At 43.0% G+C, this 27,641-nt stretch overlaps 1 protein-coding gene across 3 annotated transcripts in view; it reads right to left on the reverse strand.

Moving 5' to 3' along the window:
* Positions 1-27,641, reverse strand: part of pcsk5b (proprotein convertase subtilisin/kexin type 5b) — a 75,561-nt gene that overhangs the window by 23,786 nt on the left and 24,134 nt on the right. Inside the window, exons 8-21 of one of the 3 annotated variants that reach the window (XM_062381869.1) lie at positions 27,044-27,256; positions 25,264-25,364; positions 20,845-20,948; positions 19,408-19,525; positions 15,293-15,481; positions 14,780-14,916; positions 14,313-14,444; positions 13,974-14,076; positions 11,195-11,388; positions 8,382-8,466; positions 6,972-7,075; positions 6,373-6,511; positions 4,789-4,904; positions 881-3,161 (exon numbers count right to left, since the gene is read on the reverse strand). In XM_062381869.1, the coding sequence (XP_062237853.1) occupies positions 3,055-3,161; positions 4,789-4,904; positions 6,373-6,511; positions 6,972-7,075; positions 8,382-8,466; positions 11,195-11,388; positions 13,974-14,076; positions 14,313-14,444; positions 14,780-14,916; positions 15,293-15,481; positions 19,408-19,525; positions 20,845-20,948; positions 25,264-25,364; positions 27,044-27,256 (1,842 nt within the window). In that variant the 3' untranslated portion in view covers positions 881-3,054. Of the gene's footprint in view, positions 1-880; positions 3,171-4,788; positions 4,905-6,372; positions 6,512-6,971; positions 7,076-8,381; positions 8,467-11,194; positions 11,389-13,973; positions 14,077-14,312; positions 14,445-14,779; positions 14,917-15,292; positions 15,482-19,407; positions 19,526-20,844; positions 20,949-25,263; positions 25,365-27,043; positions 27,257-27,641 lie in introns of those variants that run through there. The other 2 variants (XM_062381868.1, XM_062381870.1) reach the window with 2 other exon arrangements.

Below are 27,641 nucleotides of genomic sequence, written 5' to 3' on the forward strand. Positions count from 1 at the left end.
TGTAATGCTGCTCAGCAAAAGCAGACACTTTGGACTCCCACTGCCAGACGGGAGAAGAATGGAGCCGAGAAGAAAGACAGACTGTCACTCAAGGGAGTCAAACTTTTCTGCTGTTATGGACTCGGCCGACCTTGTGAGATATCAACAGCCTCTGTCGGGAGCGAGAGAGAGAGCTTGGTTGGCAGATACGTGCACTGACACCCACCATACCTGGTCCTGAATCCTAATGCCCCCCCCTGGCTCCTGATGACGTCACACAAACATGTTCACTACACATCACAGGCCGTGAAGAGACAATCCAAGTAAGCTTGGGTCACCAGTGCATCCTCCCAGACCAGCCTGACGGACACATCTTCACCTCAATTCGTTTCTCCTCAACAGCCAACATTTCTATTCACACTTTTAAAATCAAGTGTTGCTCTGCCGCAGTCACAGCTAGAGAATAAGCTCATGAAACAAAGACAGATTGTGGCCTAATTCGGTCTGGTCCTGCTGTAACACGCATTTGTCTTATTGACAGGTGACTGTAAGATAGCAACAAATAACTTGTAGATTGAAACACAACTAGTGGCGGTGTGGATGTTTGTTATCTGCTTCCTCCTCTAACACTTGATTTTGTACTTGCTGACATTTGAATTAGGCTTTATCTCGTCCAGACTCAATTACTGCACTCCACTCCAGGATCAGCAGAGAAACGTACAAAGATTACCACGTTGAGACCAAAACTCCACATTAGACCAGAACTCGCTGCCCTTCACTGGTTAACTAGGAGGTATGGTAAGAGTCCCGTCTCTAGGCCTGGTCATATATTGTGATATTTGGATGAAAAAATACGCATGTCAACATAATCGATGAAAAATGTAAAGAAAACAAAATCATGAACAGATTAAACATTTTAATAAAGAACACTTAAGTAAAAAAAAAGATTTTCAAAACTAGGACTTTGAGTAACATTAATAATGCATTGTCACAGATATGTCACAGGTACACAATAAAAACAGCTTTTATACGAGGTGTGTGTGTGTGTGTGTGTGTGTTCATGTGTGCGAGTGTGTATGTGTCTCTAATATCACACAATCTAAAATCAATTCAAGTCATCTTAAACAATGACCCGGAATAAGTTTTTGTTAAACAAAACAGGGGATTCATCAAGCTTTATTACAAATCATCAAGAACCAGTTGACAATACAACAAATCATCTAATACTGTAAATGCTCGAGCTGCAGGTGTGAGGACCCACACAGAAGAAGAATCTTAAACATTTTGTCTTTGCCGTTCTCGGTGAGGAATCAGCAACACCCGGACGACCTCGGACTTCTCACGGGGGAAAGGCTCAGAGACAGACGGGCGGAGGAACCCGGTGTCTGACGGGTGCCAAGCCCAACACGAGGACAGTTTGGATTTGTGCAGAATGAATTAACTTTACCGACACACTGATTGCTTCTTTGTTGGTTTTCTATTGTTTTTCTCTTGGGTTGACGGAGCACAGGTTTTACCGACAAAAGTTTTTTACATCTACATTTTGGACATTCAGATTTGCACCACAACAGATCGCTTACCGTCTGACTGTCAGAGACCTTCACCTGCAGTTGAAACATGATAACAACACAACACTGTCTGTGCCAATCATTGACCTTCTGTGTTGAAAGTGTGAGACAATACTTCAGTTGATATGCAATGGCATTAAAATGGAATGACGTCTAAAACCATTTCATTTAGAGAACCGTAACATGTAGGGAGGCACCGATACAGATTCAATATAAGAATGGGCAAATTTCAGCACCTGGGAGGTCACAAACCAACTCACAGAAAAGATCCCTATCATATAAGTTATATTTCAATTATTTTTTCCAGTGACAGCTAAATAATGCCTTTACAACATCTCTGAGGAGCTTTAAATTGTTCAGTCGCAGTAGAGGATGGAATGGATACTTGTTTTTGTTTTTTGGGGGCAAAGGTTCCCTTTCCAGAATCTGCACTATGGTGTGAAAAAAAAGACATCGGTGCATCCCAGTACCACAAATTCATTATACCTCGCTGCAGCGTTTCCTTCCCCTGCAGAAAACTCCGGAAGGAATGACTATCGACTTGTCTTGTAGTACCTCTGGAATAAATCAATGCTGTCTGGGCTTACATCAAGAATTAATAACATTCCTCTACACACACACACACACACACCCACACACACACACTACTCAAGACAAACACACACATAAACACACACTATTCAGAGAGGGCAGGTTTGTGTTTTAAAATAAATGAAATGAGGTGATTTTGGTCAGTAACACGTGTCAGTCTTGGGATAAAGAGACACTGCGGCATACACAACTTCAAGTGATGGCTGATTTAAGATCAATGTGTCTGAGTTCATGTTTATAAGTGTGTGAGTGTATGTATATACTGTGTGTATATATATATATATATATATATAAAATTGTGTGAATTTCTCTTCCCTCCCCTAAAACAGCCAGAATCAGCCCAGACAGACATTATTATTTTCACATTACAGTGAGCTTCTTTTTTTCCTCAGACATATTTACAGGCGGAAAACCAGGGCCTTTCCTACTGTATGCTCACTTTCCATCTGTTTAGCGTTATCACTGGAAAGAGGAGAAAGAGGAGCCAAAATAAAAAACGCACACGGATGTTTTCAGAGCTTTGCACGCTGAGTGGCTCCCGCTTTAAGCAATGCTTCCTACACTGGCAACAAGAAAAGACGGTTCAACTATTTTGGCATCGATGCTTTGGTCACAAAATACCGACACTTTTATTTTGTTTTTCACTTTTGTTTTCATTTGCTCGTTTGATCTTGAAATAAGTCCCAGTCATTTTACACCCGACGACGTGTGTGTCCCAGTACAGAAAAAAAGGTAGGTTTGTTGTAGTCCTGTCATCGCACCTCCGATGCAGTCCCTTTAAGAGGCACAGGTTCTCTTATAAATTATGTGACTGTGAATGAGTGGGCAGGGGGAGGGGGGGCTTGAGAAGGAGGAGTGCCCCCTGTGCCCCTGCAATCCCCCCTGCACTCCCTGTACGCCCGGCGAGTGCGTCCCGTCAGCCCTTCTGCGAGCACGTTCTGCAGCACAGTTGCTGCAGCACTTTCCTCTGGCAAAGATTGTTCTTTTTAACAAGCACGCAGAAGCTGCCTTCCGCCCAAGATTCTTCATTTGCTTTCCACAGACCAGGTAGAAGAGATACGGGGGGGGAGTTTGGATGGAGGGGTGAGGGAAAACATGTGGAAACACACACACACACAAACATGGTAGAACCATCAGAAATGGTTGAATGGCAGGCAGAGCCATGTGATTGGTGAGGAGAGGATTCAGGTAACAGGAAGAGTTTTTTGTTTTTTTATCCAATCACAGGTGACGTTCATCAAGGTGGGAAATGATTGTAGTCCAGTGGAGAGATTGGATCCATGTCAGGAGAGACGGAAAAAACAGATTCGGGAGGAAAAAAAAAAAACAGAGAGAGAGAGAAAACAAACGTCACACAATTAGCAAATTGGAGATTTTTAAAATTCACAACTTGCTTTCATTTTGCATCACAGAAAACTTAAAGTGGACCACCGTCTGTTCACAATACCATCTACCAATTCTTTCATTTATCAACAGCAATTTGAGCTGCCAATCAACTCCCCCAACCCCAAATATTAGCCCGGTTATGAAGGTAGGGAACAGACTGGGGGTGCACTTTGAGCAAAGTAGTCATCAACAGAGAGGTCACTCATTTAAGACATTTATCTCCTCAGAATTTTCTCTCATCATGCACTGGGGTAAATTCTCCGCCACAGGTTTGTTTTAACTAGAAAGATCAGGGATAGAGCAGCGAATCTCAGGAAACTGATCAGACCCTAGCGTCGGCCGGTGAGTGAAAAAACATGCACAGATTGGAGAAGGCCAGAACATGAAGCAGAGCAAATAGAACACGGTGAGGACACGTGGAAAGACAGCAAAATGTGTGAGTGTTACATGGAAATATGAAAAGGAAAAGAAGCAGCTTCAATAAACCTTTCAGCCTCGGCAGTGGGGGACGTAAACCAGGAAAGGCGTGAGTTTATATTAAAATAAAAAGGTACGATGAGTTCAAGGGTAAATCCTGAGACAGTTTTTAGTTGTGCTGCGCAGAACATGAATGAGAACTTTGGAAGGAAAACTCAAAAAAGGCAAAAGCAAGGACAGAGCGCCTTCCTGCTCTGAAGCCACAGCAGATCTCTTTGAGGCATTTTAGTCCAGAAGTTAGTACAAAGCTCTGGGAGATGAAAAGAAAAACCTCAGCTTTTACTTATAAAGAAACCCTTTTGCAGTCATTCTATTCCCTGTGGCTTGGAACACAATTTAATTTAAGTAGAGATGCAAGATAGCCTGAGTGTCACAGAGAGAGCGGAGATGTAAATCTACACCTCTGAGGTTCTGGTGCTTTGATTAGCCCGGATTGTTTAAACCACAATTTGTGAACTTTTGCCTTAAACACTTTGCAAAAAAAAAATACTGATGTGAATTAACTGCTTTATAAATTAAAATTCTTGCTGCAACTCTGTCCAATTAAGTGCTTGAAAAATTCACTGAAGACCATACGAGAAGGTCAATGCATAAACAATATATTCCGAGAGAGAGAGAGAGAGAGAGAGAGAGAGAGAGAGAGAGAGAGAGAGAGAGAGAGAGAGAGAGAGAGAGAGAGAGAGAGAGAGAGAGAGAGAGAGAGAGAGAGAGAGAGAGAGAGAGAGACTCCAACAAGTATAAACACATCGATAGCCTTAGTTTATAGATGAGAAAGCTGACAACTCACCATCTTTGCAGATGGTGCTGACCACGCAGGCTCCAGCCTCCAGATTGTAACCACTGACGCAGCTGCTGCAGTTTCTCTCTCCGGGCCCCGAGCACTCGTAGCAGCTATGGTCACACCTGTCGATGGTTGGGTAGAAGAATTAGATGCTGCCCTGCTGAGCTGTGATCACATATCCTCGCTGAAAGTTCTTTGAGAATAAATCTGTCACTGACTGAGCTCCATTGTTTTTGCCTGCTCTCAGCCTGTGTGCGCTTGTGTGAGCAGCAATCACAAGAGCTGAACGTTTTCAAGTTAGGTGAGAGAGGGGATTTTGAACACAGCAGTTATCGCCACAAAAAATACGGAGGAGGAAAAATATCTGAAATAAAACTTTATGCCCCAGAGGCCAAAATTTGGCATTTACCGCCCCGCTGGTGTAAAAATGGGGAATGGAAATGATCTGGTGTCAGCCTCTGAGGCCGAGGGGAGCCGACCGGGAAGCGAGGACTCAGGCGAGGTAAGGGGTCAAGCGAACAATAAATAATTCATGGCGGGAGAGAAAAATAGCAGGGAGGCAAGTCTACCACAGGGAGCGATAAGAGCAGCAGCCAAGACGTCTGACTCCGTGGAGGAGTTTGACTGTGGGTGTGATAGGAGGCAAAGTAGTCGTCAAACTGTCATCAGTCATATAAAAGAAAATGAGTATGTTTGAATGAGTATGTCTGTCTCCTCACCCAGGTTCATGCTAGTGAAGCAGAAGAACTGTTTGGTCAACACGTTTATTCAATAATACAGGTTCACACATGCAGTTTTATGCTTCTACAGTCAACTTCAAATGGATAAAATTCACTAGAGTAGGCTTGCTGCTTACATTTCCTCTAATTGTTACAGTCAATACCACCTCGGATACGTTTTTAAACAGAATCACACAAAAACTACGGTTCGGATTCACCACAAAACCTGTTGGAATGATATAGGTCAGGGAAGGATCCATTCAATATTGGTTTGGATCCAGATCAGAGGGCAGATGCAGGAATTTATTTCCACTTACAAACATTGCAACATTTCTGAAATAATAATAGAGCTTTCTTTAGCTAACAAAGTGCTTATATCTATGAACAGGTGAAATTTTGTGAGAATCCAGGTAATGATCTTGATTTAGTGAATCCCATTAAGTGTATTTAGGAGGGTGATCTTTCCTCAGTTACTGTACAGTAACAAATATACCTTCAACGAGAATGGATTTTCTTTAGGGAAGACGTTTGCATAAACCTTCCGTGTACATGGGTTATCTCTCTAATCTCAATCTATGATTAAGTGGCCAATCGGAGGGTTGTGCTCCCTGAGTGTCCTTATAGTTATTATTTGAGTCACGGCTGTCAAAACAGGTATAAAGTGTCCATTTTATTGGAAATGTCAGAGTCTGAATCATCTTCTGAAAAATCTCTCAGAATGTTAAATCATAAAATGGACTACTGGGAAATGCAATTGTGCTAGGAAAAGGTTAAAATGTAGAAATTTGCACAATCTCAAGATTTCCTCAATCATCTCTTGGGACCTGAGATCTAACGTTTTTTTCCCTGCGGTGCGGACGTGCTGACTCACTTCTTACAGGACCTCTGCACCTGCCCATTGTCTGAGGTCTGCTCTGACAGGTAGTAGCCGGTGCTGCATGTTGACACACACCGCCAGTCCTCAAGTAAGTAGCCCTCTGCACACTTGGTGCACGCCTCGATACCTGTGCCTGGAAGACAAGGAACACACACTTCAGAGATGTTGTAAAGGCCTTTAAACAGAACATTTTATTTTACCCTTATGGCTGCAAAACTGTTCAAGTACAAGCGGCCTGAGAGCAAATGTAATTCAAAAGCAATTCTCTGAAAACTTCAGTAGCTATTCCTGCCGGCTCCCTTGTAAAAACTCAGGAGGTGTGTGGATGTGTTAATGACGGATCTTACACGCAACAGATACCAAAAAATAAAAAATAACCCGAAGCGTCGTACACGTAAACAACAGCATGATTTCCGCAGTGGGACATATACGTCATGTCCTGCCTCCAGCTTGCTCTACCCAGACGACACCCCTCGAACGAATGTTCCGGACAGTTTCCAGTTTTTTTTTAACTTGTCTGACCCCCCCCCCCCCCCCATCTCCTGCTGGGCTCTATATGTGAAAGGCAAACTGTGCTTTTTTCCACTTCTTACCTGCACAGGTGGCACAGGCCCGATGGCAGGGCTCACAAGTCCGCCTGTGGCCGTTGTAGTAAGTCCCTTGGTCACAGGTCATCTGACACTTGTTTCCTTGAAGACTGGGAGGAGCAGCAACACAAAGCAAACACATGTAAGTTCAAGAGAAAACAGAAGAAAACCATCAGTTCAAGTTTGCCTGTAACACACGGCTTGCTGATGTACAATGTCAAATATTTTTTAAGAATGACAGAACACTGCAGCACTGGTAGCACTGTGTGGGTGTGGACGTTAGCAGCTGAACTTCAGCTCACTCTCTTGAACAGAAATCTGAAATCTTCTACATTCAAGTGCAATCAGAGGAAATCTGTTGGTTTCTGACAAAGACAGATGTAAGGAGTGCCAGATGCGAGGGGTCAGAGGTCAGTAAGGAAGTAGGTGCCGAGCTTCTAAAGTCACTTGTGTGAAATCTCGGCAAGGACAGGTTGGTGAGCTCGCTGCACTGAACTGAAAAACAGCTGGTCTCTGTTAGTGAACGTTTCCCAGAAACAAACTCGCCTGCTCCTCTCTTCCTCCCTGGCTCCTAACCGACCTCGAATGGTGAAATGAATGGGAGACGGGAGAGTTGTGTGAGAATGTGCGTGCATGTGTGTCTCACTGTGGTCTCACATGGTGTACGCAGGAAATTATGGCTTACAAGTGTCCCTGCCTAAACCTCCGGCTACACTGAACGACTGAAGCCAGGTTCAAGACCACAATGTGTTTTAAACGCTTCACAAGTGTTTCCTTCACAACCTATTAGAATTCCAGCACTTTGAAACGCCCGATCCTCTGTCAGGTCAAGTGTAGTTGGAGCGGTTTTAAAAAGGGCTGTTATGGAAGTGGCCAGAAAGTGAACTGGAACACGTCTGCATGGATAACTAAACGGCTTAGATCTGAAGGCACTTCAAAGTAGCACAACCCAAAATGGGCAACGGCTCCGCTTCTTGTGGGTCTCCGCATGACACGAGTATATGTGGGCTTTAATAAGCGCGGGTCACAGGGTGAAACTCGGTTTACTCAATTGGGTCCCGAGGGTAAAACAGTTGGGAGGCCCCGGCCCCACTGGCTGCAAATCCAAACCACAATGTAACACAAAGTGCTGGTCTACGTTAGCAGCGCCGTATTCCTGCAACGCAAAAATGTTGTCTTTTATCCACAAACCACAACAATGACAAACGCACAAAACCCATTGTCAATTTCACACAGTTACAAAACCACCAGATGCAGCAGCCTCCTTTTCTAACATCAGAGAGGAGCGGGAAGAAGCTGTTTTCTGACAGTGAACCACCATCCCAAAAGCGCTTCCTTCAACACCTGTAGAGTTAAGGCAGTTCAAACGTTTGTTTCCAACTTATCAGGCACTGTTCAGTGTGACTTCCAGTTTACCTCATCCCAGGTTTACATTCTGTGCAGATATTGGAGCTGTTGCACCTCTTGCAGTTCTCCGGACATCTCCTGCAAATGTTGGAATCTGCAAGACAGAGGGTGAGCCGGTCACAAACAGGGGCTCATGAGATCGAGAAGTCTGGTTGCATTTGAGACGAAGAGGGGGAGCAGATGAGTAAGACAAGGATGAAGAGGAGGACAAGCGATTGAGAAAGAGCAGCGAGAAAGGTGAAGGAGGAATAAAAGAGGGGAATGAGTGGGAGAACGGGGCTTATGAGGAAAACAGGAGGACAAAAGGCAGGAGGTGGGGAGAGAGATGGCAAGAGAGAGAAGGGGGGGGAGCGGAAATGTCAAAAGGCTAGAGCTGCGGGGATGAAAAAGAAGATTGTAGGGTTGGAGAGGAGGTTAGGAATGTAGATGAATATTTCAAAAAGGCAATGACACAACACAAATGGACACGTCTGAGTTCAGCAGCAATAAGGGTGGACGAAAAGATGCGTGAACATGATTTATTACTCGTGGGAAACTATCGAAGAGTAGACTCTGACTATAGAGCTAAACCTCCCCAAAATATTGCTAAAACAACCTTGTTGGTTTTGTTTATAAAGCTTAATGATCAGAGCTGAGAGGGGAGTAGAGTGATTTGAGGGATTGATGGTTAAATGTTTAGGAATCTGAAAATCCTTTAGCGTGGATTCAGGACAGGTCACAGACGGATGGGTTTACTTTGACCTCCCAGGGCATATTTCCTACACCAGTATAGAACTGGAGGCCGGAATTAGGGCTGACATGGTAAGGTACTCATATGTTTGACCGTTTCACCCTTTTTCCAAGGAATAACTTGTGGATGTTAAGGGGGCTGATATTGAAAAAGTGTGTGAAACCTGATTCCATTAAAATCTAGATCCATTCTCTGAGAAATCTGTGAAAATGTTTTAAAAGGGCCTGCCATGTTAGGGACATTTTTTTCCTGGATTCGCCCCCTAATGCAAATCCAAGCCAGAATCGAATGTGTTCTTCATTGGGTCATGTCCCATCCCTGCACAAAATGTCATAGTAATTGGTGGAGTAGTTTTTGTGAGATCCTTCACACGAAACAAAAAACAAACACACAGATAGAAACATAGCAGAGCTAATATCAATAAGGAATCAATGAGGGGATACCAAATATACATTTTTACTTTTTGAAACAAAGTCAGATTTAACACTTAATAATGTTGATGGCAGCCCATGGCCTACGTCCTGCAGCTGACAGGACCAAGTGTATTATCATGTTAGCTTCTCTTAAAAAAGTTTATCTGGACCAGTAACAAACGAGTCCGTGTGTTGTTAGCGGCAGGAGTTCAGCTCAGAATGACAAAGACAAAATAGACTCTCGATGGCTCATTTAACGCAACACAAAGCTCAGCAGTGCCAACATTTCAAAGGAAAGAAGTATCCACTACATCTTGGCCTGCTGAAATGTTATGATTGAACTTGGATCAAATCACATCAGATCTTCTGCCAGAAACTCTCCGAGCTGCCAGGACTCACACTGTCTTGGCTGCAAACCAATATATAGACATAATTATAAAATATACATAGTTCCAGTCTCTCATTCCTGCTTCACTTTCATCCAGCCTGGATCTCCAGCACAAGACATACATTTGGTCCCGTGTGCGATTCCACCACTGCACTGTGCTCATTATAAAACACATGACTTCCCGTAAACAGAATTCAAAAAAAGATCCTCCTATAGATCTGGTTTATTTCACGTTAAGCTGGTTAAGAGAAAAACATCTCATTACGCCGTGGCCACGGGATACCAGAGCGTGCATTTTAATTAGGTCCCCCATGTGACCAGGTTAGAGCGGACACACCTCTCTGCTCTTCAACGTACCGCACACAGCTCACAGCAAAATAGAATCAGAATCTGGGTTTATTCCCAAGTAGGTTTACCCTTACAAGGGATTTGATGTGGTGTGTTTAGTGCAAGCATAAATATAAAAATGTAAACAATAGCAAACAATATGAAATATATTATAGGCAATAGAAAAAGGATTGTTAAATTAACTGAAGTGTGTACAGTATGACCGATACTGGCCATGGAAAATTCTCTTTCACCAGGTCAATGTTCATCTGTCCAATATGTCACAAACAAACATTTGCAAAACTTCCTGTATCTGTTTCATAGTAAAAGCACTCTTGTTTTTTCTGTTTACCGAATCGATTAATTCGTCTAAACAAGGCTTTTATGGTTATTGCGCCGCCTGAAAATGCAGGGCTTCTTACTGTAGAGTCCTGGCAGGCAGTTCACTTGTGTATATTGTCGTTCTTTTATTCAAGGAAATTCTGTGATAATATCAGAAATCATATCCTGGAGTAGCATCTCCACAGCAAACACTCCTAAATCCCAGATTGTTTGAAATGTTGACATTGTCCTATTTATAAATGACCTCCCTCAATCGGAGTAAAACATTCTGTAACACCCTCATTTGAGGGAGTTCGGACCTTGACAATCTAATCGATGGAAAGCAGAGTGACAATGGACTCACCGGGACAAATCAGTGTCCTTGGGGACAATGGGCAATCATGAGGGAGCCTCTGTTTTGGCTGCAGGTGCCAAGATTATTAACGTTTGGTTTGTTGTTTGTTAAATTATAAGAAAACAGGTGCAAAGGAGAAAATTGCTATTGAAGTCAGAATAAGCTAATGAAACCCCGAAAGATGAGGAAAGAACACAAACAGAATGGAAAGTAATTCCTGACTCATTCTCAGTTAGATAAGAGTTTGTGCATTGTATAGAGCCAGTGTAGCCCACAGTGGAAACGTACCGTGGTCGAGGTAGAAGCCATCACCGCAGTTGGCCACACACGTGTTGGATCCCTCGTTGAGGTGGAAGCCGCTCCTGCATGTGGTGCACTGGTCACTGCGGCTCCCGACGCAGGTCTCGCACAACGAGGAGCACTTCTTGCAGCGCTTCCTATCATCACGGAAAAAGCCGCTGGGGCACTCAGACACACACATCCTGGGGGGAAAAGATTTGTAGTTTTTATAGATTTGCTCAGGTGATAGATTACTCCGACTTCAGTCTACTCCAGCCACAATATAATAAAGAATAAACTGACCTCTTTGTTCCACAGTTAACAACCTCGATCACACAGCTTGAATGAGCTTATGTTAAGAGGCTCAAAATGTAAAACATATGCCAGAGACCAAGACACATGTCTCTTGTGTGAGAGCATTGTGAGGTGACTCGGCCGTGTGTTATTAACAAATGCTCAAGTAAAACTCTGTTAAATTAAAGTGGATTTAGTTATAATAATCTATTGAAAATGTAAATGTATTTTTCCTGTATCAATGCAGATAATTGGGGAGAGCTACAACCATGTAGGGGAGAGTGTGTGTGTGTGTGTGTGTGTGTGTGTGTGTGTGTGTGTGTGTGTGTGTGTGTGTGTGTGTGCATGCTATATGGTGAACAGGTGTAACATCTGTTGGATAAATCCACAGGACCCCGTCAGCCCATGTTTCACCCTGAGGCTCCTTTTCTAAGGTGAAAGGATCTCCAAAATCCTCAAGAGCACAAAAACACACATACAGACACACTCAAACACACACACGCACCTTAAGCCGTATTCACACACTGCAGAGGTTTCTGCCAAGAAACACATATGGGCGTTTGAAACACATAATCCACATGTGCAGTACACACTGTGTTTGTCATCCAGTTTCATCGCGGCTCTCTGCTACACTGAAATAATTGAACTATGATTATTTCAACAACACAATTTAACGCCGACACTGAGGACAACGATACTTAAGAGGTTTTTCCTGAACATGTTGTCAGGGCAAACAGAGGATTGAGACCTTGAAATTGTGGTAAAAGCAATTTAAATTTTAATTCCACAAATGAATTACTTAAATCTGGGGATGTGGCGACATTTGCTTCCTATGGATTGTCTAAAGAGCCGAAAAAGTGAGTACACCCAAAATGTCAGTTACATTCCCTGTGCATGAAGCACTCTAATTCAAAATGTAGCTACTTTACAAATGCATAAATAGACTGCTCCGCACTCTTCCACAGTTACTGCGTGCTATTCAAAGGGCTTTCACAGTTTCACAATGACTTGTCCTTGCTGCTTGTTGAAAAAAAAGTTTCCTTTTCTTTATTCTCTTTAATTAAAAAAAAATCCTCATAATAAGACAGCTTTTTTCTCTTAATATTACGACTTCATTGTCAAAATAGTTGATTTTTTTTCTTCATCATGATCATCATAGTTTTTAGAACCAATGATGCTGGTTAAATTGAACATTTTTAGGCAAGAAAATTCAAGGTATATTTGATCAATATGCAGACATTTTAAATAATTCTTCCCATCATCTCATCACCTAATTGTTCCTAAAATTCTGGCTGCAGTCCTCACAGACAAACACACACACACACACACACCTTCCAGAGTCTCTCCCCTCTTGAGTGCGTCTAGACCATCAAACACATATGTTGGGATGTAATTATCTGAACATTAAACACCCCACTGCCCCTCCTCTTCCCCTCCACCACTCCCCACAATCCTCACTCATCAATTGCTCCCTGCGGTGGCAGAAAAGGGCAGCGCACCTCTGAAATGGGCTAATGATAAGGCAGCACCTAAGCTTGTACATTCACATGCACCTGTACTGGTTTGCCTTTTATTAGTGCAGAGACCCGCTGACACAAAGGCAATTACAGCAGACTTTGATCCTAATGGGCTCCGACGGGCTCCGACCCACAAACATGCACACACACTCACACACACACGTATAGACACATAATTAACAGGGGGGAAGGGACAGACTAAACATATTACAAGCCACAGGAAACAACGTCTCTGTTATCAGACTGAAAAGGTGAGATTAATCAGGCCACCGCCTGCACGGCTTCTTTTCCTTATTCACATTACAACCTTATCAGATAACAGGAACGAGCTGAAACCTTTGACCTTACATGGTGGCAAATGTGTTGCGGGTTTCACATTACAGAACCATCTTGATGAGACGGCAATTTTACGGGAGTTTAAAATCGAGTCTGCGATTATAAGAGCCTCGGTCAAACACCCTCCTTTTATTCATTTTTAGGTTCAAAAGTCTTGCTGGTATCCTGATTAATAGATCCCTTCATGCAAAGTGGGCGTTTGCACTAATGTTTCTTTGAAGCACAATCAAAACTTTTGCCTTCAGCTGATTAAATCCACTTTAAAGGTTGAGAACAATCAGGTCATATTGATCCCACTCCTCTTTCTTTAAACCATCACACGTGGTTTAAAGAAAGAACCAGATGTACCTTCTTCAATCTGTAGATTTGTATCTCAAACACAACTTTTAGATTGAGCGAAACCATATAATAAATCATACGCACTTTAAGGAAAGTCAGTTTAATTTCAAACAATTTAATTTTCATTATATCGCCTTAGATCTGATTATCCTTACACTTCAACTGATGTAAAATATAAGGGATTTGTTCCCTCACAATGTTGCATTTTTCCATCTGGGATTTTGAATCAAAACATTTCCAGGACAAAGATAATGATTCAAGATCCATATCACTATTGATTTTAATTAATTAAGCAGTCTGACCTGGTGTTGTTCTTGAACTTGAGGAAGTAGTGGAGGCAGTTAATGCAGTGATGGGGTCCAGGACCCTCACAGCCGTTCTCATTGCACTCAGAGTCACAGGGGCCTGAAGACACAAAAATCGTTTAAACAGCGTAAAACTTTACTATATTTTAAGATTGAATGGAAACAATACGTGTCATGACAGTGCTCTTATAAATAATAAACGTTACAGCACAATAATTAGCCATGATCACAGGGCAGTAAAAAAATAATATATTGAGAAAAGTTATGCTATTTTACGACAAAGGAGAACAAGGCTGCTGCGGCGGACATCTGTACTGCTCTGTATTTATCACTTACCATTGTACTCCTCTGTGAACTCCTCATCGGTGGGCGTCAGCATGTCTGTGGAGCGAGGCTTATCGTTGCGCAGAGAGGAGTATGGGTGCACAGAGGTGCCGTACAGCACCAGCGACCACTCCTTCAGCTTGCCTGAGGAGACGGAAGAAGGGAGGATTAGATTTTTGTATATTTGATATGTAGGGCTCCCCTTTTCATCAAGTCAGGTCTGTATTTTCAGGTCATATCTGTTGATCACATTACTTGAAAAACCATTAGAACTAGGCACGAGTTACCTGGGATCGACCTTTTAAGAAACTGCTGCTCTCCATTAGAGACTTTATAATGCTGTTTAATTAGTGCGTCATTCTCTCCAGGTAAGTTCATTGTGTCTGTGTGTGTATTTATATGTGTGTATTTAACAATAAATAAGGATGTGGGTAAGCTCATGAATTTTTTTCATTAAATAAATAATGATGTTGTCATACCAGGCACTTTCTGGCTGCGGAGTTGAGAAGGGGAGTCATAGATCTCTAGGACCCAGTCGCCTGCTGCCTTCTCTCCCCAGCAGTGGGTGGTCATAAACTCCCAGTTCTTAAATCCCTCCATGGAGTGATCAAACAACCTGCATATCAGGAATACACACACACAAACACAGAAGAGGACTGTGGTTTATCTGGAGTCAACAGGGCCTCTGCACATACAGCGCTTACACCGCTTTCAGTTTCCAATCCCCTGGAGGATGATGTGTTTAGAGGAGTTTTAATAAATCAAAATGATATAAAGCATAGACTACTGAATCCACATAATGATGCTTCATTTATTTAAATGTGATACAGAAAGCTTTAATTTATCTCATTATTCAAGCCCTTTTATTCATCACCTCTTCTTCGATGTCACTGCAGAAAAACGGAGTTCGGAGCTACTTTACTAAATCATTTTCAGCTTTTGCTTAGAAATTTAAATCCCAAAACTGACAATATAAGAACATATACGATTACCTGTTGGCGAGCAGCTGAGACTTGGTCCCTGAGGGTGAAGTCAGGTTGATGGACAGGTCTCCACGGCGAGGGTGTGTGATTGTAATACGCACGACCACATGCTCCAGGTAGATCACGTGGTGGTTGGGGTTGTCGGTGCATCCTGTCGCCTTGTACACAGACCGAACCACGTGCTCTGGTCGGATGGTTCTGGAGGACAGGATGGAAACCAATGAAGAAGGTAGACATTAGTAGTAAATACTAGTGTGCTTCTGGAATCAGAGGCTAAATATTCCTTTGCTGTGTCTGTCCCTTTTCGAGGCATGAGGCTGGGGTGGGGACTGTGGTGGTCTCACTACATCCAGACATTCTGTCCTGTCAGCTCCTGCTAAACACGCAGTTACTGAATAACATAAAACTCAATAACATGTTTCCTTACACCCAGGCACCCCTCAAAGCAATCACATGCATCTCTTTTTTGATCTACCCTGATCCAAAAACCAAAGGGCATGCACAAAAGCCCATGTTAAGGTTTGTCCATTTGGTAAACCTCAACCAGTCAAAGAAACCAAGAATCATGAGGACGATAAGAAAGACAAAGAGCATGATTTATTCGGTCTGCTATGCACAGCTCAGCAGTCGAACTATCGCCCAACAGCCAATGCAAACATCCAACCAGCCCTTAAATAACATCTGCGCTATGATCTAATATAACAACGATACAATACCCCCAAAAAAGTCAAACGTGGACAGGTCCGGTGCAGGGGACAATGAATACCATCTTGCCAGAGTGAGGCTTTAGAGAATCGAGCGTTACTGCTGCACGGCCGCTGAGCCAACTCAACACATTTCTCACTGCAGCACTGGATTACACTCAAAGGTTATTCACTGGACACTAGAGCAGAGCTGCTGAATTATACTTCTGGGCAAAATTACCCATTAATGGAACACAATTATTCATTCTATTTCTTTCTTTGGTGGAGACTTGAAAGATAATTATCACAAGTGGCTGTTTGATCCTCTATAGGAAACTGTGTTATTAGATTCCCTGTAGTCAAGGATTCAATCAAAGTACCAGGACATGTTTAGGGACTAAGAGATCAAAATAATTACCAACTGGTAAAGAACATTTTTGTGCATTAACCTTCTTTTTCTTGGAAATGATTCCTCACACTTTGGTCAAGGACTGAGACCAAGAGCAAAGGGGCAGGACATCACCTATTCAGAATTCCACTGTAGAGACCACATCGACACCAGGTCAGACCTTATTACCAAACGCTTGCTTGACATCTTTGTTGTTCTTTTACAAAAGCCCGGCAGGAGAAACTCGAGAGCTTCTTACTCGACATTTGCATCCTCACACAGAGACCCTCCGAAGAGAATTATCTCGAGTTCAGGGCGGCTCTGAAAGCAGTTTAAGTTTAAACATAAAGCTGACTCCTTCTAGCATGAACGCATCCATGTGAAATGATGGTCAATTGTTTGCCTCGATAGTGGGATCAATCCATGAATTATTAATTCCTGCTATAAATAAATTTTGTTTGTTAACAAGCCCAAACCCAGAATTAGCCACAGAGAAAAAAGCAATATCCATTGGGAAATGTTGATTAAATTAGCGACACTAGTGCACCAAATCAACCTGTCAATCATCAATCAGAACAGTGAGTCAGTGTGTGAGGAGAGAAAGTGATGCATCGTTCAAAGCAGAGGGTTATGAATCGTTTCTCCATAACGCCCGCAGTTAAACAACCCAAGCTACTCTCACCATTTCTGATTATTATATAACAGAAGGTCGAGGAGAAATCTGTCCATATAAGCAATTTACATAAAAACCATTGAAAAAGAAAAAAAACTACACACACGAAAATGAAACGAGCTCAAGCAGACCCGATGGAATGAATAACAGATTTTTCCTGGAGGTGGTCGAGGACTGTCTGGAGAGCGGACAGCAGTGACGGCTGGGGAGTCTGGGTCTGATATCACAGCTCTGGCTTCTCTATGACACAACACAGATAACCGCACCGTACGCATGGGACGGAACAGCGCAGATGCACAGCTGATTACCAGCAGTGTGATTGCACACACACACCGGATCGGGCCAGTGTTTTTCCCGGTGCGTGCCCCAAGTGGAGTGAGGCGAGCGATTGCAGACAGACATTACCAAACGCAGGCCGAGGGGCCAGCCAGAGGGTGTGGAAACACTGCAGCGAGGTGACGGCTGGACTCCTGTAAGGAGTTACAGTGAGGTAGACAGCACGGGGAAATCAACGCACAATGACCTGATTCCAGAACACTTCCGTACAATCCATCTTACGATCGGAAGCACAATTATACATAAAGGATTGGACTAAGTGATCCATTTAGGGAGAAGATTCTGCTTTCTTACAATCGTTTAAAAAAATGTTACACATAAAACTTTTAGCACTTTTTCACTGTTGTCACAAAAATAAAACAAAACAAAAAGCCTTCGGTCTTCCCGCTCTGTAAATATCTTTCAAGCTATTCCATGGCAATTCTGCCATCACTTCTAATAAACACAGTGGAGGCTGAAATTACAAGGTTTTTTTTTTGTATTTCTTTCACGCAACAACTTTGTGAATCTCTCTGTAATCCAGCAAACATAACAGTGTGAGTACGGAGCCTGACTGCCTCTGATACAAGCCAGACTTTACATAAGCCTCATGCAGGCTGACTTGAGTGTTGGAGCAGAACAGACTGAATAACCCTGATAAATGCTGCAGTCACTGGACACCGAGCCTTCGACTGAAAGCAAACCAGTTCAGGGCCCGAGTTCAACCAACCAGTCTTACACAGAACAGTGCTCCAGCTTCCAGCTGCATCCAGAATAACAAGTTGTGAAGCCCTGGCTCTCTCGATGTGTGTGTGTGTGTGTGTGTGTGTGTGTGTGTGTGTGTGTGTGTGTGTGTGTGTGTGTGTGTGTGTGTGTGTGTGTGTGTGTGTGTGTGCGTGCGTGTGTGTGTGTGTGTGTGTCTGTGCGCATAGTAAAGGTCTTATGTGAGAACCATCCTGCCAGAACTAATGCTTGGCCCCTATCAAGGTACAGCTTGCACAACTGCATTCTCAAACACACGCCGGTGCATAAGACACCAGGGAGAGAAAAAAATGAGAAAAAAATACAGTACAACAGAGAGACAGACCGAGAGAGAAAGAGAGAGAGGAGCAGACTGAGACAGAGAGGGGGGGGGGGGTAGTGGTTGTAAGAGAGATCTACTAAAACCAACATATTTCATCTGTTTCTTCTCTCGCACTTTACTTAACACTGTGTTGACACGAGACTGTTTCACATTCCATCGTGTTTAAGCAGAGTCTACTACACAATATGCTTGTCCAACCAGAGTCCCGTTGGAGTCCCACAGGAAATCTTCCTGCCCGGCCGAAAATAGTATTCTTGACATACAGAGTGCTTTCAAAGTGCAGAAAAAGTTTGTTGAAGGTCTTGTCCCGCTGAACACAGTGAGGACAGTGAAGATTTACACTGGTGTTGAAGAACTTGACCAGCCTGCACAGACGCCTGATCCAATTCCTATCAAACATCTTTAGGATGAACTGCAAGGCCGGCTCTGTGTCACATCTCATCACACACCCTCAGAGGCTGACCTCACTGGAGCCCATGTTGCTCTTGATGAGGGCAAACTGCTGCAGCCTTGTTCTCAAATGTTATCAGAGTGGAGACCGGAGGCCGTTGCAGCAGAAACTAGAATGTCACACAGAAGAGCACATACCTCCGCCAAGGCCCAACTGTCCCCTACTGAAACCACATTCAAATTCACCCAATTGCATCAGCCCCCTGAACCTGCTTGATTATTTTCATCAGGCTCCATGACTTATTCCATAAGAATCAACAAAATAATTTGGAAAAATACACTTTCTCGCAATGTTTAAGAAAGCAACCATTGAATGGGTTCTTCCTTGGCACAAGCCCCATCCCTCCACAAACTTTCATGGAAATCAGTGAAATTTGTTTTCATATTCTGCTCGATAACAATGAAACACACATGAAAACATAACTTGGTAATTAAAGCGAGGAAATATGAGAGCTGTGTCCACAAGTCTACATAATTGGTGAATGCGAGAAATTTCACTGCGTGTGTGCGTGTGTGTGTGTGCGTGTCTACCTGATCTGTCGGTCTGCGCTCTCCACACACACATGCTGAGTGGGGACCTGCCTCCATCGCTCCGCCTCCTTTACCATGGCCTCAGCATCCATCAGACCAAAGCCGTACAAATGGCTGACTGTAGGAAACAGTGTGAAGTTGAAGCTGATCACAAGAGTCAAGAAATTATTCCATAGTGTGTTGTAACATTAATGGTTTTATTACAAAATTGAACCAATTTAAAATGTTAAGAAAACAGATTAAGAATCAGGGACAAGAGCTTAGAACAAGCCTGTAATGAATCTACTATCACACCGATTTCAGTTTCTTTAGGTCATTTTATGTAAATTTAAGGGTTACGGTTCATCTAATATGAATTCCTTCCATACTTCACACAGCCCCCCCCAGTCCTGTTTCCCTTTAGCTCCTCTTTGAAAAAACAGTCACTTGGATAATGTCCAGACACACTGGGCCTGCAGCCTGGCTGACCCTTGGTTGTCACTCTCTGACACGCACACACGCACACACACACACACACACACGCACGCACGCACGCACACGCAAGCGCACGCACGGACCCTGACAGATGGCAGCACGGTAGTTTAGCGAGAGCGATAACGTTTTGGAAACCGCTCGGCCCACTCCTTCAGACTGGAGACAACAAATTACAGGAATCACAGTAATGCATTGGGTTTTCTCTGTTACTGTTTTGTATTTTTCATTTAAACACACTAAATCCCAACATGAATAAATGCAACTGATGATCAACTGATGTGTGTTGATGCCCAGAACCCAGAACCAAACCCAAGCGGTGCCACATCTAAGATAAGGCACCGCATTCAAAATAATAAGTTGTCAAAACACAAAGTTTCAACATCTCATTTATTCACTGTTGTGACAGTTTGTGTTTTCTTCACTTAAAAATCACCATCAGAACAAATATATTTTGGGAGGTTTTATTATAAAGTGTTGTACACCCCTGTTTAATGAATTGTTTTTCTAGAGGAATAAAAAGAAGATGTGATTCATTGATATATCAAAAAAATTACTTGACAAATTTACATGAGGGAAATTAATGCAGATTAAGTTAAATCAAGTTGCTGGAAAATAGTGATAAAAAACAGATTAAAATATATTACATTGTATACATTGTGTAGATTTACTGATTAGATATTGAACAGTGATAAAAAAAGCCTAAAATATGGCTTTAGACTGGCGTCTCTTTATAATTTAAAAAAGATTTCGGGTTTTACTGCCTCAACAGCATTATAGCCACAGCTACAAATGCATGTGTGCATGCATGTTCCAGGCATTACTCTATTCTGTCATAATATGGTTTTCCTTATGTGGACAGAAATCATGACCAAGTCACATAAATCATGAAACTTAAAGGTGAACATGTTTGAAGTTTAAACTAAGGTAAAGTCCTCAAGGAAAGACAACTGAGTGGGTGCATACCATTGTAACCAGCGGCGTTGGTCTTCCAGTCAGGGGCGCTGAGATGTCCGGCTCGAGAGGTCTTCACAATGATGTGCTGTATATCTCTCCAAGACAGGAGAGTACTAGAAGATGAAAAACACCAATACTTTAATTGAAATATTATGTAATTTAACATGTGCTTAAAGCAAACATTTCAAATAAACATCCACACACACACACAGAAAGTGATCCCAGTCTAAAGTCTGGGATCACTTTCCCATTCAAGTGAACAACGAGGTCGGCTAGCACGAGAATAATGATGAGGAAAAAATGCTTTGAAAGATTTTTTGTGTTGTGGAAGAAACAAGGGGAACAGAGAGAGAACAGACAAAATAAAAGGAGGAGAATGGACATTAAGATATGTCTTGGCTACTCGTGTAATGATTGGGTAGAAGGAGAATAGGTGGATAGATGAAAAGGTTCCGATTAAAAGGGGAAGGGGGTTAAAGACAAAGCACACGGATCAAGATGCAGGATGAAATTTAAAACAGGGTAAAGAAAACACAGCGATGTACAGTAGGTGGAAGATTACTGAGAGAAAATTAAAGAGAGGCAGAGGTGGAGAGCGTAGATGCCCGTTCATCTGTTTGTTTCTCTGATCTCACGTGAGATCCATTACGAGATGGCAGCCATGTGTCTCCACCGCTTTGATGTCCAAACACTACATTAAAAAGGGGAAAAACCAGGAAGAAGTGGGTCACCAACTTTCCTGGGATTCCCTTCCATCTCATATGCCGGCCAGATGCTCCGCTCCCTCTCCTCGTGTCCCTCGCTCGCCATCTGAGACCTCCAGAATCTGCACCACTCCGAATCAGTTAACCTAGAACTACCGTTTAAAGTTTGCACCCCGACACTCTGATTTAAATATTCAAGCTGATCCACAAAGATCATTTTAAAAAGGGAGAAGTCGAGCATCAAGAAACAAGATCTGATCTGAACGCAGTGCTGAGCTGCTTCTGTGAGACGTGTTCTTTCACAGCGTCCTCTTAAAACCAAAACACGCACGAGAGGATGTTTAAAATCCACAACATCTGGGAGAAATCTCAGAATCACACATTTATCCACAGACCTATACAGATGACGGTTAAAAGCTCAAACACGCACTTTATTCGGTGACGCCGTTTTCAGACGGGAACTTGAACATTTTTGCCTTTCGCGTATAAAGAACATAGCAGGGGATTGTCCGGTTCAGACATGCTCACAGCAAGTGGAAGATATCCGTGACATTTAGGCGAGAGGTGATGATTCCGCAGCAGAATGCTCTGTCTTTCTGTTTATAGCACATTAACACCGGCTCCAACTCTTATCTGCAAAAGCTTGTGAATCTCTCTGTCATTTCAAGTTCCCATCTTCAGATCCCGTCTTCAACATATTTGTAATATTATAGCTTTATGTCTGTTAAGTGTTCCAAACTTCCTTAACAAGGCCACTCACTTGCTAAATAAAAAAACATTTATTAAATACAATCTGGGATTAGGATTAGACAAAGGGTATTTTAGATGAAAATATTTCAAGTTATTCTGGTAAAATCCTGTTCGTGGTGAAGCCAAAACCTTACATTCCCATAATGCCCCGAGTACAACTGCAGCTTAGACACTGCTGTAACAAAATTCCTTAAAGCCCTTACTGAGCCTCCACTCATTAAATCCAATTGAAGAAAATACCCTGAAAATAAAATATCAAGTAAAAAGCCATTAAAAAGGGATGGTAGCAGAGCTAAGAGCTGTGAAAAGTCAGAATAAATAATGTTTAGTTCAATATTAATGGACTTAGCTGTCACTGTGTAGTTATGGTCCCATAAATGTTTTATGGTCATTAATTAAAAGTGGCTTTGGCATCATTATCTAGGCCATGACAGCCTAGCCATAAACAAGCCAATACTAATTAATGGAGTAGCTAAAATGCCGAGGAAAACCAGCAGCAGATCAGGATAATGCTGGCATTTCACTGCTCCTCTTCAGTGCAATTATGGATGAAAACACACAAAGATAAACCTCAAGGGGAGAGCGCAAATATCGCCTCAGTCTCACCTTGGTTCCAAAATATAATCTGCATTTTCTGTTCTACAATCTGCCACCCAGGCATGAACTTTCACTCAGATGAGTGGAGGAGAAGAAGAAAAAAAATCTCCTCGCCCATCTGTCCCAGCTTTGATCGCTTAAAACCTCCCAGTAGATGAGGTTCGTATGGTGGGTTACCCCTGCTCATCTCGAGCTTATCCCTCCCTTCCTCACTGATGCCTCCCGTCTCCGTGTTCCTTTGCCTTTCCATTTCTTTGCCTCCAAGGACACAAGCGAGAGGTGAAAGAAATGAAGGTTTGCGAAGCCCGTACTATGCTGCTCCTTGCCTTGTTAGGACTGTAGCCCATGCAGAGATAAATCACATGCTCACTTGAACATCCTAAAGTTGGCCAAATCAACAGAGAACAGAGCGCGGGGCCGTTTTCTTACAACAGAGAGTTCTGTGAAGTCTGGCGTAATGGCTTCTTGACATGTTTATCACAGAAAGTTTGCTCGCTTTCATTCACCAGATAAGAGCAGATATGATCGGCGCTGCACAGTTTGTCTAAACTGTTCCCCTCTCCCTCTTTGATGCTGTGCTCTCTCATCTGCGTGTGCATGCATGCACGTTTATCCATGTGAGAAACTGAATGAATGGATAGAAAGAAACTGAGAATTTTTATGGGAGAAGGGAGGAAAAGACCATTGTGGTGGATGCACAGCATGCAGGACAATGAGAGAGAGGAGAGCGGGCAGGCGAGGGGCGGTGTGTGATAATCTTGTTGAGGAAACAGGCTTATTTGCCCGGCACAGGCTGGAAACCGAGAATATTTCTACTTCGAGGATTTGAATTGGATTATCCCGGTTAAATGAAGTGACCTGGTCTAACTGAGCTGCTCCACATGGGATGATGAGGCAAAGCCCAGTTCGCTGCACCAGCACGGCACCGAGTCCAATTCATGAATTTATCACAAATGAATCAACTCAACAGGTTTCAAAGAGGAGCCGGGAGTCATCTGCTGAGCAAAAAATCTCTGTCTTTCTTTTCTCTTCCTACTTTCTGTCTCCTCTAGGAGAAATATTTGGCATGAAAACACCTGGTGCATAAAAGTCTGTGCTTGTTGTCGACACACAATTTAAATCAAACACATCCATAGACCTGAACTTATTCTTCTACAGAAGAAGCAAAGCAACAAAGAATATATCATATCCAAGCGCCTTGGCCACGATAACAAATAACAGATAGAAACCATATTTACAGTTTCTGAAGAGACAAATATGCTCTGAAACAGTTATAATTAATATTGTTAGTAAATTAATTTAGTAATTTACGTATGAATTAACTATGAAGAGTAAGGTATGTATCAAAGTTCATTACATATCATTTTCTCAGCACACGCAGCAGCATGAACACGTGATCATGTAATGCTTTAAATAGCAATAAAAAAGGCTGAGCGCTGAAGTGTCACAAAGTGGAGCAGAGTTTACATGTCCATAGTAAAGCAGAGACACCATCTTGTCTCTTGACATGATCGTGTCATTTGTGCCATAGGAATCATGATCACTGCAGCGACATGTGGTGCGTTCTCTCTTCTCGATAGAGTTTGATCCTGTTTAGGTTCAAGCACAGTTCACCACTGAACGAGGCTCATGACAATCCATCGTATCTGGACATCTCAGGTGGAAAACACATGTTGTTTAGCGAAAGAAGGACTCGGTCTAGTGATGATATTATTTTAAATCCACTGAAAAACCCTCTCAGACAGGTCTTGGTGCTGGAAGTCAAAACAGTCCACTGTAGATATTGTACTGGTGTGAAGAGATCTAGATTTGAATAAGCTTTCTAACTTCAGCACCCGAGTGCAGATTTAGATTTTTAAAGAAACATTTGTGAAACCTGCACCTGATTTTGAAGAACCAGCAGGAGTCCTGCTTTGGTGCTGACCTTTAACACTTATTCTGAGATTCAGACGTAAAAGCAGTAAATGACCACATCACTACACTGAGTCAGAACTGGGTGGAAACGGGTGTATAATGTTAGATGCTGTTATATTTAGATGCTGTTATATTTAGATGCTGGGTTTTACAGACCCACAATCAAGAAGTGCTTTTAAGATATGAATGTTAAAACAAGAGGTTGATCTATGAGCTTGTATATGCATGTTTCCATGTACACCACAGTCAGTAGCTCCTCTGTACATTCTCAGTGCATCTCTGCACACACGACTGAAACTAGAATTAAATGCCTTCCCCACGCAAACCTGTCTATGATGTATTTGTAAGAAATGCTTGTCATGCTCCACTCATAGAGCAACGAGTCCAAAAGGGCAACAGGGCATTAGAAGGTAAGCGAGGGGCAAAAGGATGAAGAGACGGAACGAGGTTAAAAGGATCTTACTTTGCCTCCAGGGCCAGAGCAATAATGGCAGCAGCCATGGGAGCCGAGGCCGATGTCCCTGTGTGGCTGTCAGTGCACCGGTGTCTCAGGTCTGTTGTGATCTGTGGACAGAGGAAAAGAGGAGAGAGTCAGAAGGGATGAAGGACATATGGACAGAAAAAAAGGGCAGAAAAGAAACAGGAGAGGAAGGAGGAAGAGTTGGTGTCAACGCTGAAAGAGGGGGAAATATTCATAAAGGCCGGAGATAGATGAAGTAGAAGAAAGGAGAAACGTTAAAGAGGAGAGAAACAGCGACAATGACGGCAGGAGGAGAAAGAGAATTCGACTGTCAAAAAGAGACTGAAATCATGAGGATCAGGAGGATTTAGATGCAACCAACTCTCATTCCAGCTTTGACACACCGCCTCACAAGCGATAACACACCCACACACAAACAAACAAACACACACAGGCACAAATCACCAGTTTACCGCAAAAATAAATGCCCAAAGGGGGGGACGAAGAAAAAGAGGCAAAGAGACGTAGTAAACCGTGTTGTTAGAGCGCTGTGTGTTCACTGTGTTCACTTTGACTCTGCAGACTTTAGTCAGCCAACTAGTCAAACAGCTTAACAGTCAGTCAGCCAAGAAAAGCTTAGCTAAGTTCCAGTCTGAGCCCTCATCAAAGAACCTTTCCTGGACTGAAAAGTTTGAGGGATTATCCAAAGAGACAGACACACACACACACACACACACACACACACACACACACACACACACACACACACACACACACACACACACACACACACACACACACACACACACACACACACACACACACACACACACACACACACACACACACACACACACACACACACACACACACACACACACACAGACACAGACAGACAGACAGACAGACAGACAGACAGACAGACAGACAGACAGACAGACAGACAGACAGACAGACAGACAGACAGACAGACAGACAGACAGACAGACAGACAGACAGACAGACAGACAGACAGACAGACAGACAGACAGACAGACAGACAGACAGACAGACAGACAGACAGACAGACAGACAGAGTTTAGTATGTGAAAGTGGTCCAGTAGCATAAGAGTAGACAGTCCAGTTTGGTTTGTGCTGAAGTAGATTACATTGTATTGTTCTGTGTGTGTGTGTGTGTGTGTGTGTGTGTGTGTGTGAAGACACACATGGTTTGCAGTTTATTTTTTACGCCGCACTACAGTGCCTGTAATTGGGGGACAACATCAACCTCGACTGTAGGTTTGGACAAAAAAGTAAATCGGATGCCTGTCAGGTTCAGACTGGCCTTGGTTAAATGCAGACAGAAAAATGCGCCCCAGGACGCACTAACACATACAAAAGGCCCAGTTATTGCCACGGTGTAGGATGCTGTGCTCCTACTTGAAGTTATAAAGCAAATATGCAATGTTTCAAAAATGGCCAGACTCCAAATCAAACCATGGACAGTATTCAGTGTAAATGAATGGTTACCTAGGACATGGAGACGCAGAGTGGTGTCCAGGGGACCTCAGCTGAAAGACTCTTTGTCAGATATTTAAAGCTGGAAACAGGAATCTTACCAATCTGATTTCAATTAAGCACAAAACATTACCGACACAACTTGTAATGTGTAAGTGTTCTGGTTTCCGGTAAAATAAGGCCACTGATACTTTCAGGAATTCACGTGTTTTCATGTGTTGAGCAGGGATCCTGGAAATCTGCAACAGACGCACATAGACACAGACACACACACAACAATCCTCACAATCTTTCGGTCGTAGTTCTCCCCGCTGCTGTAGGTGGTGGTCAGCGTGGACGAGCACTCCTCCAGATACCAGGGCTTCCGTCCACTCTCGGCCGTGCTGGAGATGGAGATGGTGTAGATGGAGTTGGTGTAGCCGTCACAGGAGCAATGGTCTCTGCTGCGCCCGCCGTTGCCTGAAGCCCAAACAAAGATGGAGCCACGGCCTTTCCTCCCCTGATCAGAGAAGATGCAGAGAGGACTGGTGAGTAAATATACGTCAGCTAAAAGACAAACATGACATCATGCAAACACACATCGCCCAAAATAGGCTCATCTGGAATTGTGACGCATTTTCTAAATCTCAATTTTCTTTCAGTGAGGCGAAATTATTAAATTTTCAAGTGTTGTCAAATGAATTTCTTTCTATTCATGAAAAGAACACTCAGCATTTATGAGGGGCCATTTAGGGGTTCAGTATATTGCCAAGGACACTTAGGCATGCAGATGGGATAGAGTGGGATTCGAACCGGCAACCTTCTTGTTGCAGAGCACCCGCTCTATCCCCTAGGCCACGCTCTCCCCATGAAACAGTTTGAAAGGGTTCATATAATCTCAGTGG

The sequence above is a fragment of the Platichthys flesus genome, chromosome 3, assembly GCF_949316205.1.
Source record: "Platichthys flesus chromosome 3, fPlaFle2.1, whole genome shotgun sequence".
NCBI lineage: Eukaryota > Metazoa > Chordata > Actinopteri > Pleuronectiformes > Pleuronectidae > Platichthys > Platichthys flesus.